Below are 13,427 nucleotides of genomic sequence, written 5' to 3' on the forward strand. Positions count from 1 at the left end.
GTCTGTCATTGAAGGTGATTTCCAGTTCAGCACAGCTTCATGCATGGAGTTGGAGACATTATCCAACAGAGATGTTAATTTAGGTAGAATCCTTTTGTTTCCAACCTCCTGCACTGAGTCCAGAGGGCATCCAGTCACAGAGCGGGCCTTACTGATCTGCTTATCCAGTCGCTTTTTCTCACCTACAGATAAGACACTTCTCCAACATACAGCTCCATAGAAGATGGCTGATGCCACAACAGAGTCATAGAAGGTCTTTAGTAGCAAAAGACCTCAGTCTCCTCAGCAGGAAGAGACTGCGCTGACCCTTCTTGTAGAGAGCCCAGTCCAGTTTGTTGTTCAGGTGAATACTCAGGTACTTGTAAGAGTCCACTATCTCAATGTCCGTTCCCTGGATTCTCAACGGTGTCAGTGGGATGGATCTGCTTCTGCGAAGATCCACCACTAGTTCCTTGGTTTTTCCTGCATTAATCAGGAGGTGGTTCTGCTGGCAGCAGTCCACCAACTCCTGGGTCCACTGTCTGTACTCTGAGTCGTCCCCACCTGTGATGAGGCCAACCATTGCAGAATCGTCAGAGAACTTCAGGGGGTGGCAGCGTGGGAAGTTGATGGAGAAGTCTGCAGTGTAGAGGGTGAAGAGGAATGGTGCTAGCACTATTCCCTGTGGGACCCCATACGCAAACCAACCTGAGACACAGCCTTGTGCCCTCACATACTGTGATGACTATAAGGCTGTACAACATATTTCTGGAAACCCTAAATTTCCATTTTGAGCCATAGTAAAGGCAGCATCCTTTAGACATTAATCTTGATTTGAGAATGTCAGAAAACCACAATTTCTATTCATTTAGTGGGGGGACAACCACCCCAGCATACATATGGTGCCAAATTAAAAAGATGTCTCATCTGTGACAGAACTCAGGTTTTTCCCTGTGAACTAAGTTTATATCTAGTCATTTTAGAACAACTGCTGGACTAAATAGTGATTCAAGTTTTAAGTGTTTTATGTAAAATGTATTTTTGATGAAATTGTTTAAATGGAGTCAGAGCGGGACAGGATCAACCAGGGGTGGCTGTGCTCGAGTAAAAGTACCAAGTTTTTTTACTCAAGTAAGAGTATTAGGCAGTCATTTCAAGAAATGAATAGAGTAAAAGTAAAAAAGTGTTTCGTAAAAAGGCTACTTAAGTAGTCATTGGAAATGATGCCAGACAGACTTAATGTGCAAATTCTAGTATTTCAAAGAGTAAAATACAAATCAATGACATAAATCGAAAATAAACCCCTACAGCATACTTTTCTCTGTTCTTCAAGGTAAAACTTGTAAAATCAAACCTTACTGTAATCAATGTGTGTGCATATGTATGTATACATTTAAGGTGATAAATAACTTCCACCAACAATAGCTACTCTTTAGTGGAATTAACTCAGTGTGGACGGAGAAGCCAGAGACTTAACTCATGTAGGAGTAGCCATATTTCATAAGAACATTACTCAATAGTAGGAAGATGAAATAAAACTTAAAAAAAAAAAAATCAAGTTTGAATTTTAGAGATCAATCAGAATTTGCATCATTTTCAAAAGTGTACAAACCAGACTAGGAGTTCGTTGCGGTCAGGTATCGTTTAAAATGACCTTTCAGGTCATTGTCTCCCATTTCAAAGTTTGTTTTCTTTTGTTTTATTTATAATTTAACCTTACATTAGCCACAAATGTCCAGAGGTTCTCAAATCCCAGTTAAAGTAAAATAGGCTACAAAATGCTATTTGTTTTAAAAATTGTGAGCAAGCCTTACCACAAAAATGTTTAATAGTTATAGTATATATACCGGTAGGTTTTATTACAAGTAGTCAAAGGACTTTTTTTTTTAATCAACAGGGGAATCAAAGTGTTTAAAATGGTTTTAGTATTTCACCACAAGCTAGTATCTTAGGAAATCATAAAGAAAAGGGAAAAAAATGTTCTGAAATAATTTATTCAGTTATACAAATACAAAAACACCTCTCTCACTCAGTCATAAAATAGGCAGGTCTTGGTGGTGCCTCTTTAATCCCCTCTACCTGTTCTAATGGATCTCCACACCACAAAAATTGACAGCTGTTCTCAAGTTACAGTGCCGCACAGCTCAGGTGATACGTTTTAAGCCTACAGTACGTGAAGAAAGTTTCCATTGCTACTTCAAAAGAACTAAAACCAAAAATGCAAGGTTTTTTATTTTTTTTCCCCCCATCAAGCAATAGAGCCAAAACATAAATATTCCAGTTCCACAGCCTTAAAATCAGACTAAGCTGGCTGTGATTTTCGATAGACGTGGATGAAATTCAAGTTTTATTTATTGAAACTGCTTTTTCCAAATTTGGCAAACAAAAACCAAACAAATGGTTGAAAAGGAAGGTTAAAGAATGATGGGTAATAAAAGCTTTATATAAGGACATTTCTGCATGTCATCCGGTCTTGTGCTTTGGCCTTTAAAAAAAAAAAAGAAAACGACTGTAAAACAATACTTGGTATAAAAAAAAAAAAAAATTATTTGACCTAAAACAATAAATGAACCGTTTTACTGAAGCCAATATAGTGTTGAAAAACAAAACAAAAACAACTCTCTTCAAAGTCTCCTTTGGCTTTTTGCCTCAAGTTAAGTTTTTGTTGTGTTGCAGAAAAATGGCATCTCCTGTTTTTACTGACGCACTGGTCCCAAGTTTGTCCTGCTGCCCGTGAAAAGAAACAACAAAAAAAGGAACAAACCCAAAATAAAAATAAGAGCAGTTCATTGAAGTATTTTAGCTCCCTTGGTGCTTAGCAGGCAGTCTGAGATCTCCCTACGTCCATCTTGTCCTTTCATGACACTGGAAAGCTGACGGCAGTTCCACAGACTGCTTGAGGCGAGCAGATTCTCAAACGAGCTCAAGTACCTATGAGAGAAAAAGTACAAAATGAAGAAAAATTCAACTATGCTTATGCAATATAAAAATAGGAAACATCTTGCTTTTACCATAACGTTTAGTTAAAGCATATGTACTCCAAAATCTATTCATATACACCAACATTATTTATATTCTACTATAGGACGGAAGTAAGGACTGTGCTGACTCTTCAAAAACTCTCATCAGGCAGGCTGATAATGGCTAATAAAGCTAAAATTGTCCTCTGTAAAATGAGTTTTTCTAAAGGTGTTAAATAATGGGACTTCTTTTATGAATCCATAACATGTGAACTAGTTGAACCTAAACTGAAATATTTTACTCTGAATAAAATTTATGCCAGACAGTTATTTTCAAACTTTATTCTACTTTGAAAAACAAAACAAAAAACCAACAAAAAAATAAAATATTTCCCAAAACAAATAATTATCCTCCCACCTGATAAGCCCAATACTGTGAATTGTAGGGCTGCAACTGAAGATTATTTTGCAGATCAATTAATCTGTCGATTATTTTTTCGATTAATAATCGGACAGCAAAATGTTCCTTACAGAAGACCATTTACAAAATTAAACCAGGACAAACTATAACTTTTCCAATTGAGGAGTTCTGGAAAGAGCATACTGACAGACAAAAAACGTTTTTTTTTTTTTATCTTAAATGCAAAATGTTTATATATATATATACATTTTACAATTTTGGTATAATTGCTGCTTTAGGTGGTTCGCTCCGTCAGTTAAAGGACTGTTTTAGAGTCTCTATACTCCAGTTAAAGATTAATCGATTACTAAATTAGTTGACAATTATTTCAATAATCAATTAATTCGAATACTTGTTTCAGCCGTTGTGAATTGTTTGATCTAGTGGGAAAGATAAATGATTACACCATGTATAGATACTACCAGTGAGATTGTGGTCCATGTCTAATTTGCTCAGCACTTGCAGTTGGAAATTATGGGTAAATAAATCCAGTAACTGCCCAACTGTGGGCTTCCAGTAAGTCACTATGACCTTTTTACACATGGTTATTATTTATCTATGAAAAAAAGTTGGACAGCAAAGCCTTGCTAGCATCCAATTCCCCCAAGAATGTAAAAACCTTTAACAGAGAAATTCTTCAAGCACAAACCTTGATTGTTCCTTGACTGTTTGCAGCTATGAGAACATTTGACTCCTGAAAAACAAAATAAAACATCAAAATACTAGAAAAGTTTTTGCTAAGATATTTTAATAATTCTACGAGGGCCACGGAACAGTGTGAAATATTTCAAAAACGGCCATCAGTCACTCACTCCATCAGACAGGGCCCTCCAGCAGACGGCGCTGACAAACTCATTGGTGTCATCTTCCTTCTTGTCTTTGTCCAGGACACTCTTAACTGTGTCAAACTTGAATGTTAACAGTGTCTTGGAAAGTCCTTTGTAGTACAAATACAGAGAGTTGTTTTCGCTGCCTAATAATGGATAAAAAAAAAACACAAAGTTGTGAGATACAGATGATTTTAAATGTGATTGGTCAGCTTCAGAGTGAATGCTTACCACAGGCAACATAGTCTCCATTGGACGCCAGGCCAACAAAGTTCTTCTCATTAATGTGACCCTTGAAGGAGCGCAGGCAGTGAGGTTTGTTAACGTTCCACAGCTTTAGCTGGCTGTCTGTCGACCTGCAGATTGCAACAAAATATGTTGAAACTAGACAATTTGCAGCTGATTAAACCTCTCAGATTGTGTATCTTTTATTTTACTACTGGCTTTTTTCATCCAAGAAAAAGATTGTACAGTTGCAGTGTTTGTTTGGGCAGTGATGATGGGAAACCAGCAGCAGAAAGCTTCAAGCTTAGGGTTCGTACACATTTTAATAAAGGTCAGGAAGCTGGGCGGATGATTAGGAGGACTGATAATGAATCGAAGGACAGATATATAAACAGATTCAAGGAAAGAAGTAAAGAAAAACAAAGGGTTAAGTAACAGTGAGACAGACTAATGGATTGATTGCTAGATTATTATCTGGATGGATGGAATGAGACTAACCGCTAACTATAAAAGCCAAGATCTACTTGACCAGATGTAGCACTAATCTGGCAGAAAAACTGATTGCATAAATTTGCAGTAATTCCATCAGTTTAAAATGAAAGTGAGCGAGCAGACCGCTCCCCATTTTCTGTTGCTGTGCATGCATAGTTCTGACCAGATAAGACACCTGGTCAGACTTTCTCGGCATCATAACTGGATTGATATGAGTCTGACAGGAAGAGAGACTCTATTGCAAAGTTAAATGCATCCCTTTTGGGGAAAATACAAAGTAAAATCTCTGAATCGCCAGGTTACAAGTTTATCTGAAAAAGCAACACACATATTGTGCTTAGATAGGACATATAAAATGTTTTTTTTTTAAAAACAATGAAACATTTGGACAAACAGTGGACTTACTATGGAATCTCTAATCCACATTTTTTTCACTTCTGATCTGATTCACATACTTGAATTTTGAAATCTGAACATCTTTTCGATACTAGAGCTCTGTTTGGCTTATTAATATAATTATTACTCTAATTTCTAAGAAAGTGTCATTAACTTTTCTTTACAAGCAAGTATGGCATGTACAAATGTACACCTGTATATATCCCAAAAGGCAAGTTTAGATTAGCATAAGGAAGTCATAAAAACAGTAAATCCTGTTAACAGGACAAATTAAAACCTGAAAGGTTGTTATAGTAAAGGTGCAAGTTGTCTAAATTTATAAAATCAAGCACAGATGTCCATAAATTGGTAAACTTTTCTGCCGTTCAAAAGATTTTGAACCCAACTTAAATTCATTACAGTAACAGACTGAATATATCTGCCCCTATACATCTAGAATTTACTTTAATATTGGGACCGATATAAACGTTAATGTTGGAACAGCACATCTCTACTGCTTACTCTTGGTAGGAGCTCAGTGGTACAGAAAACAGATCCAGTGTAAGCCCAGTCCTTTTTTGACTGCAGGTTTACGCCTAATGTCCGACGTGTTTGTGCTGAGGGAATTTCTGGTGCATATCCTGCCTGAATGCCACATCTAACACATTTGGTGGTCCACAGGGGGACCCTCTATGGCAGGGTTCCTCCACAGTCAGTTGTCCTGCAACTGTTAGATGTGTTTCTGTTTAACACACCTAAATCATTAATCAGGTCATTAGCAGAACTCTGGAGAACTTGACTAAATGCTTAGGAGACAATTCAGCCATTTGATCCAAACATGGAAACATAGACACACCTGAAAGGTGCAGGATAAAAAAAAAACCTGCAAGACTGGGAATAAGGAAATCTGCTCTATGGTGTCAGTATGGTAGGAAAACAGATCCAAGCTTGTAGGGTTGGTTACGAGTGGAGTGTATTTAAGTCTTATTTTTTTAAGTGCACGGTGTCTGTTAATGCTTAACACATGTACCAATGTAAACATTATCGTTTTCTTTTACTAATATTGGCCGATACATGTATGCGTTGGCCATATCATTACTCCATTCACCATCCATGCCTTGAAATCAATTGATGAGCATACATTGCTGTACCCTTCATTTGCTGTCCAGTATAAATGGTTTAGTGTGATTGGTTAATAAAAATGATTAATGTTTAAATTGAGACTCGTATAACAATTGTAACATTGTGTCATTTTTATCATTAAATGAAAAGTAGGAAAAGCAATATCGCAAACTTTTCTATCATTTTGGTCAAGATTATTGCAGAACAAACTGTGAGCCATAAACATTTGCAAGCAAATTAATAATCAGGTCTAATTAAAAAACATTACAAGCAGAACCAACGTCTAATATCCAAACTTGCTGAAAGAATTTCTTTTACAGGAACTTTCTGGACAAAGATTTTTTTTTATATCAAACCTCAAGCAAAACATTAATTTTACACAGAACTGTTAAAAATAGAAAAATGAAGCCTTATAAAAACAGGTTATGCGAAAATAACTGCAGAGTAACTTACGCAGAAACTATCTCCTCTCCATTTACAAACTTGGCATAGGACACTGCTTTCCTGTGGCCTTTAAACACCATGATTGGCTGCTTAGTGTTGCGTAGATCATAGTAATGCACACAGTGATCTGTCAGGGAAAAACATGGAGAGAAAATGAAACATTCATTTATGAAAAGAGTATCAGAGAACAAGGTTTTGAGTCCAGTTCTAATAAGGAAATGATGTATGTAGCTGCTGTAAAGACATGATGTAATGCCCCTGTGGGCTTGTATTATAACAAGAAATCATCACTCAAAGCTGATTTTAACTTATAGATTATAGCTGCTGATTGTGTAAGGTCAAGCAGTCCATGGTCCTTGTTTTTAAGCTTTTCTTTTCACTGTTAACAACAGGAAAGGCTCTCGATACATAACTGAGTATTTATTATGATTCTTACTCTGCTTTAGGGTCGTTTTAAATGTTTTTCAGGACCACCGTAGAGTGTGACCGCAGAAAAAAATATGTAGCATTCTTAGACAAGAATTAATGTTGTGGGAGGTGAGCACCACAGAAATAATACATCATCCAACCGAGAGACAAACTAGTTTAAACTTGCCAGGACACTACAAACACGTGAACCACAAACATTTCTGAGTGGATTTCCATCTGATCCACAACAGACACATAATAACTTACCTGCACAGCCAAAGGCCAGGTGATACCTGGAGGTTGGACTGAACTTAACACAGCACACGTTAGCTTTAGCTTCGATGCTAGCCACGGAGTTGTCCAGATTGGTTGACCACAACTTTACTGCAGAGGAAAAAACAAAACATTATAAAACCCTGAATAAAACCACAATCAACGAAACAGTTATTTGGAATATTTCTTACTGGAAGCCCGATTACTTTTTTTCTACAAAACAATGTATTCGCAAGGTGCAGCATAAGTTCAACACCTCCATAAAGCTGTCCTACTATTGCTGATGTGCTGTAAACTTAAAAACTCCAGAAATTTAATGTATCAAAAAGTCGTCTGCAATTCAAACATTGATAATTTCTAGGCGATGTGATGGACATGTGACCTGTCCAGGGTGTAGCTGGCTAACTGTTGGTATAACTGCTCTGCTTGGAACCTGCATGTCCAGCAGGTACAAACAACACTAGGGTTCAGTAGCTGGGCCAATTTAATTTTCAGCATTTGGAGATTCTTCTTTTAGACAGAGACTATATATATTAACCGCCTTTTTCTCTTCAGTCATCCGGTTTGTTGTTTACCTTTAGCATCATCAGAACCAGAGGCTAAGAGCTTTGGGTCCATCAGATTAAAGTCCACACTCCAACACCTTTTTTCATGTTCCTGGGGAAATAAAAAGCCAGAAACTGTAGATCCAAACTGACACATCTATAATTCCAAAGACTAAGCAGAACCGCACCTGGTAGACTTTGGACCGCTGGCCGGTGAATCCATCCCACAAAATGACGGTTCCCTCATAGTCGCTGCTGGCCAGAAGGTTTTTGTGATAACTGCTCCAGCTGATACAGCTACAGTAAAGGAGGTAGAGGGTCACTTTAACACAGCTGTTCAGTTAATTGCCGACATAAAAAGACAAACATAAAAAGACAACAAACACTGAGCCATTATCAATATATCTTTAGTGTTTATGGAAGAGTTGTTGGCATGATTCTTGCAAGCAGAAGTCTTTAACGCGAGGTTTTGAATTTTTGTTGTGAAATTCCAGCCAATTCCAAACTAGACTATAGCAGAAAATTATGCTTTATTTGTGAGTCCTACGCACCAGAATCAACAGTTTGCATTGAACTTTAATGACCGTCTCTTCATCCATCTCAAAATAGCCCTTTTCCATTCGTCCGGAGTTACAGAAAAAAAAAAAACATACACTAAAAAAAAAAACCCAATAGATGAAACTCAAAATCAGTCAAGCCAACTTCCATACAAAATGAGATTTGTGGCCAAAAAACAAAACATAAACAAACTACTGTTGCCCCCCTAATGCAGCATCCACACTGTGAAACATGGTGGCAGAGTCCTAAATGCTTAGTGAGACTAAAGACTCAGACAGGTTTGCTGTCCAGAGGGAATATGACCCAACAATGATCTCTATTTATTCACTGTATTGCTTATTACCCGAAAAAATGCAGTCAAAATGCCTTCATGTGGAGCAATTGGCTGCAAAAACAAGAAGTTTGCCGTCAGTGGATGTACTAATTAAGAAAATCAATATATACGCCAATGTATCCTATAGTATACTATGTAGGCTACCATTAGTTTGGCTATATTGGACTCACTTGAAGAAATTGACTAAATTAGCCAATGTGTCTAACGCAAGAAAATAGAAAGTATAGTAAATTGAAAGTAATTCAATGTGAAAAGTCAGTGTAGTAATTGTTTATTAAGTGGATGATGCTGTCGTTTTTGTAGTGTTTGTTGTATTTCTCATTTGAAAAAGTCATGTGCTGAAATATATTGCATTTTATAGTGACGGAAAAAAGCTACATATATGTAAGATGCAATTACCATAACAATGTAATAAATACCCGTATATTACAATTACATCATCAATTTAGCACTTTTGGAACATCTGTATTATTATGTTCCATTAACACATTCATTTTGTTGTGATGGATTTGTATAATATGTTATATTACATGATTTGTAGACTTCATTGACTTTATAATGACTATGCAATATGATGTACATAGTGATTATTTTATTATAAGCTAAGTAATCTACTAATGCTATGAAACAAGTGTGTGTCAAAGTGATGAATTTATCTATATTTTAAAACCTTTATCTTAAAACCCCCTGAAAATGACATCATCATTGTTCGATGCTGTAGCGCACGTATTGTTTACATTGCAACCGGTCTAACTAGGAATACCAATATGGCGGCCGGTGGCTTTACTTCAACCCCGTACTACCAACAGGCAATTAGCTATCCCGTGAATAAATAGAGATCAGTGGACCCCAGCCTTAAATATGACCAGGTGGGGAAAGTTAAAGGGCACTTTGTATAAATATTCCCACTTGGATTGATAAGACATTTACAAAATCTTGCTCCATTTAAATAAATAATAAATGGATACACAATTCCTCAAAGAGGCACCGTTTTAAACTCACCTGATTTTGGAATTGCAGGTCATTTCATTGACGGGGTAGTGAATGTCCACTGCATCTTGGATCACAGTTCCATACTCAAAAACCTTGATCTTCTTGGTCACACCAGCGATGGCAAAATAATCACAGTCACGGTCAAACTCAATACTGAAACACAAAGTATGCAGTTAGCGAAGAAGCACTTCTATATGATCAAATACTTCTGTTAAGTTTAACTTCTGTCTTCATTAAAACAAACATTAAAGTTTTTGCCGAACAACAAGGATAACATAAAAATTGAGCCATTAAGATTCTCACTGGTAAAAAAAAATATACCAGAGCTTTTGTTTTCCATACCTAGAGACGATACTGGAGCCGTTATAGAGGTCACTGGCATAGGAGAGAGTGGCCAGCGGCCGCACAGTGTTGTAACGGGTGAATTTAGATAAACACTCCATGAAATCATCCAGCTGGTTCAGGTTCCTGCCCTCATCTACAAAGAGACAAAAGACACCAAGCTTCATATTCCTCACATGTATAAGTTGCCTTTAATTATCCATAATGTACTTATATGATTGTATTTATATCTATAGTGTGCATTTTACATGATGGCTGTCTAACACTTAAGATTTCAAGTTATACTTTCAAAAATGAAATAAAGCAGAAAAGCCCATCTTTGACATTGAGTTCAACTAATTTCTTAAAACAGTCAGTTGATGTCTTATTCTACTATTGAGAGACTCTTATACTACATTGGCCCTAAAAAAGTATTTATATCAAACAGTGGACAGATTAACACGACTCAAATATGAGACCAGCACATTTCTTCTAAATTAAATGTTAATATGGTTTTGATGGCAAAGCCAGATAATTTGCGGAGGAAGCTAAAGATTAGGGTGGTGGCAAGGAGGCCTTCTGACTAGAAAGACTTGGAGCTCATTCCAAAGGATGAATTATGAAGGAAAACAGTGGAGACATGCAAAAGATTTGGAACCAATTACAAGCAGTGGTTGACTTCTGTGATGTTAAAAACAAGACTCCTCCCTACATTGTCAATGAACTACACTGAATAGAGAAACAAGTGAACCAACTCCAGCCCTGGCTTCTATCTATTGGCTGTTTTAATAAAACAACCTCAAGTATACATTTTAAGGCTTTAAATTTTATGACGCAGGTACATTTATTGACCTACGAAGCATTTAAGCACCAGTCAGGGCGCTCACATCAGCTAATTTCTCCGGAATGCTTCAAGACCTAAACCAGCTTAAAGGAAATCCAGCTTTTTTGTTGGTTGAACCAAAACTCTCTTACAGCTTGCTTCTCAATAAAGGACGGTAGACCCCCCAAGTCTTCTTAATTCATGGTTTAGATTCCGCGTTGTCATTTGGAAATGTAGCAATATACGAGGCATGAGAGTACCTCTATGGATCTAGCTCATAGTAACCACATTCAACCTCTTAGCTCCAATATGCAGAATCTGCAAGTACCTGTGAAGCGTGACATCTTGTTGGAGAAGTAGCACTGCTCCAGATCCTCAAAATGAGCCGTTAGCCTCTTTCTTCTTGAAGCCAGGGTACTGTTATACCAGGTCTGTCGCTTCACCTAAACAGAACAGTCCAGGCGTTACAGATAACACAGGAGTAAAGGTGGAAATACAGAAAATCTGATAAACATCCCTGCTCAATGCTAATGAACATGTGTGTGTGCTACACACCTGGGTTGTTGCACCAAACCCTGGAGGTTGGTTATAATCTGGAGGTTCAATGATACTGCTAAACAGAGAGAGAAACAATTAAGTACACTACATACAAGACCATCATTTATTGATAATAAGCAGTTATTTTCTAACCAAAACTCTATTGTCATATAATGTAGTTTTCTGTACGTGTATGAAAAGAATCCATACATGGCCAGTACCTGGGTGCAGGAGAAGGAGCCTCAACATTGGGAACTGTGCACTCTGCCTCCATCATTGGGGAGTAAAGTCCACTTATCTCCTAAACAAATAATATCACTATGATTATACAGCTCGTGTTATTAAGTTTGGAAGGTGGTCTATAATGAGGACTATAGATTGTGGAGAAGCTCCGTTTACCTCAACCCGTTTTATGTCTTCTTCAAGGAAATTCAGCTCTTTCTGTAGCTGATCCAGTTGCTGTTCAAGAAAAAAAAAAAAAATCACAAATTTACACATTTAATAGTCAGTAATGTTTTTTTCTATTTATATATGACTAGGATTCAATATATTTTACAGAATGGTACCTCTCTCTTGTTTCTCCTTGCTTCTTTAAGGAACTCCATGAGGATCTGTCTCTGTGCTGCTTGGGATTCCTAATACAGGTAAATAGATTAAGCAAAATCTAAATGAGAAATGCTTTACTTGATGCATGTCAAACGTATTTCAACACTTCTTTCCTGTATGATAAGCGATCATCACATTTAAAAAAAATACTTCAAAATATTTAAAAATAGGGGCCCTGAGGGTTGGCTTCAGCTGTAATGTTGTACTTTGAATGCCTCATAACAAACCTAGCAAAAGGAAGCAAACTGGACAAAAAAAGCCACTCACCCCAAGGAATTTAAAATATATCAGATGTTCTGAAATGTTTTGCAAATGTCCTAAAAAATATATATCAGCAGTCTGAACAGAGAAGACTTTAAAAACAATACATAAACATATGAATCAACAGTGTGTTTGTTGTTAGTCTATTATTTGGCATCAAAGATTAACTTTTTTTCCCCTCTAAAAGGTCAACATTAAATATTAATATTTAAGGCATTTCAAAACGAGTCATCATAGACTATTCACATTTCTCTACCTTCCTCATTTCTTCCAAGTGTGACAATAATTTAATTTGGAATAAATTCACCTAATTAGCTAATTTCTTTTAAGTAAAAAATGGCCTAAACAACACTGTGCTTCAGAATCTTAAGAAATTAGATATATAAAAATCCTATAGCACTGAAAAAGACAGATCACAATGGAAGCTTAATTTTTCAAGTCATAGAGTCCTAATTTCCCAGTTCCACAATACGATATAAAAATACACAACAGCACATATCACATGACACATAGCCTCTTCTGTCATTTCTATCACATTTTGTCGAGTTTGACCGGCCCCAGGTTCCTCTTTTTGGTGTAAATCGAACAGATTCTTGGACAATGATGATGCGTCCAAAAAAGGTAAACAGGATACACTGTTACACCTACTTCTCCTTTCTTTTCACACAGACTGAGAAAACAACAGCAAAAGGGGATGTGTGTTTTTGCACCAAGTTTTAGAACAAGCAATTCTATGACCTTTCCAAAGTATTGAAAGCTGAACGTAACCTAAAACCTATTACATTTAATTATAAACTTTAATAAATGTTAATTTTATATATATATATATATATATATATATATATATATATATATATATATATATATATATATATATATATATA

General features: G+C 36.4%; 1 protein-coding gene across 2 annotated transcripts in view; it reads right to left on the reverse strand.

The window, feature by feature from the left end:
- Window positions 1–1,957: 1,957 nt before the first annotated feature.
- rfwd2 (ring finger and WD repeat domain 2, E3 ubiquitin protein ligase) overlaps window positions 1,958–13,427 on the reverse strand; it is a 13,792-nt gene continuing 2,322 nt past the window's right edge. The window contains exons 6-20 of one of the 2 annotated variants that reach the window (XM_015400849.1): window positions 12,243–12,311; window positions 12,076–12,135; window positions 11,898–11,977; window positions 11,695–11,749; window positions 11,468–11,582; window positions 10,338–10,473; window positions 10,005–10,148; window positions 8,299–8,407; window positions 8,141–8,222; window positions 7,560–7,676; window positions 6,894–7,011; window positions 4,458–4,582; window positions 4,212–4,372; window positions 4,049–4,093; window positions 1,958–2,910 (exon numbers count right to left, since the gene is read on the reverse strand). In XM_015400849.1, coding sequence (XP_015256335.1) covers window positions 2,893–2,910; window positions 4,049–4,093; window positions 4,212–4,372; window positions 4,458–4,582; window positions 6,894–7,011; window positions 7,560–7,676; window positions 8,141–8,222; window positions 8,299–8,407; window positions 10,005–10,148; window positions 10,338–10,473; window positions 11,468–11,582; window positions 11,695–11,749; window positions 11,898–11,977; window positions 12,076–12,135; window positions 12,243–12,311 — 1,434 coding nt within the window. In that variant the 3' untranslated portion in view covers window positions 1,958–2,892. Of the gene's footprint in view, window positions 2,911–4,048; window positions 4,094–4,211; window positions 4,373–4,457; window positions 4,583–6,893; window positions 7,012–7,559; window positions 7,677–8,140; window positions 8,223–8,298; window positions 8,408–10,004; window positions 10,149–10,337; window positions 10,474–11,467; window positions 11,583–11,694; window positions 11,753–11,897; window positions 11,978–12,075; window positions 12,136–12,242; window positions 12,312–13,427 lie in introns of both variants that reach the window. The other variant, XM_015400848.1, reaches the window with a different exon arrangement.

This window comes from Cyprinodon variegatus, unplaced genomic scaffold (genome assembly GCF_000732505.1).
Source record: "Cyprinodon variegatus isolate N-32 unplaced genomic scaffold, C_variegatus-1.0 Scaffold1154, whole genome shotgun sequence".
NCBI classification, from domain to species: domain Eukaryota; kingdom Metazoa; phylum Chordata; class Actinopteri; order Cyprinodontiformes; family Cyprinodontidae; genus Cyprinodon; species Cyprinodon variegatus.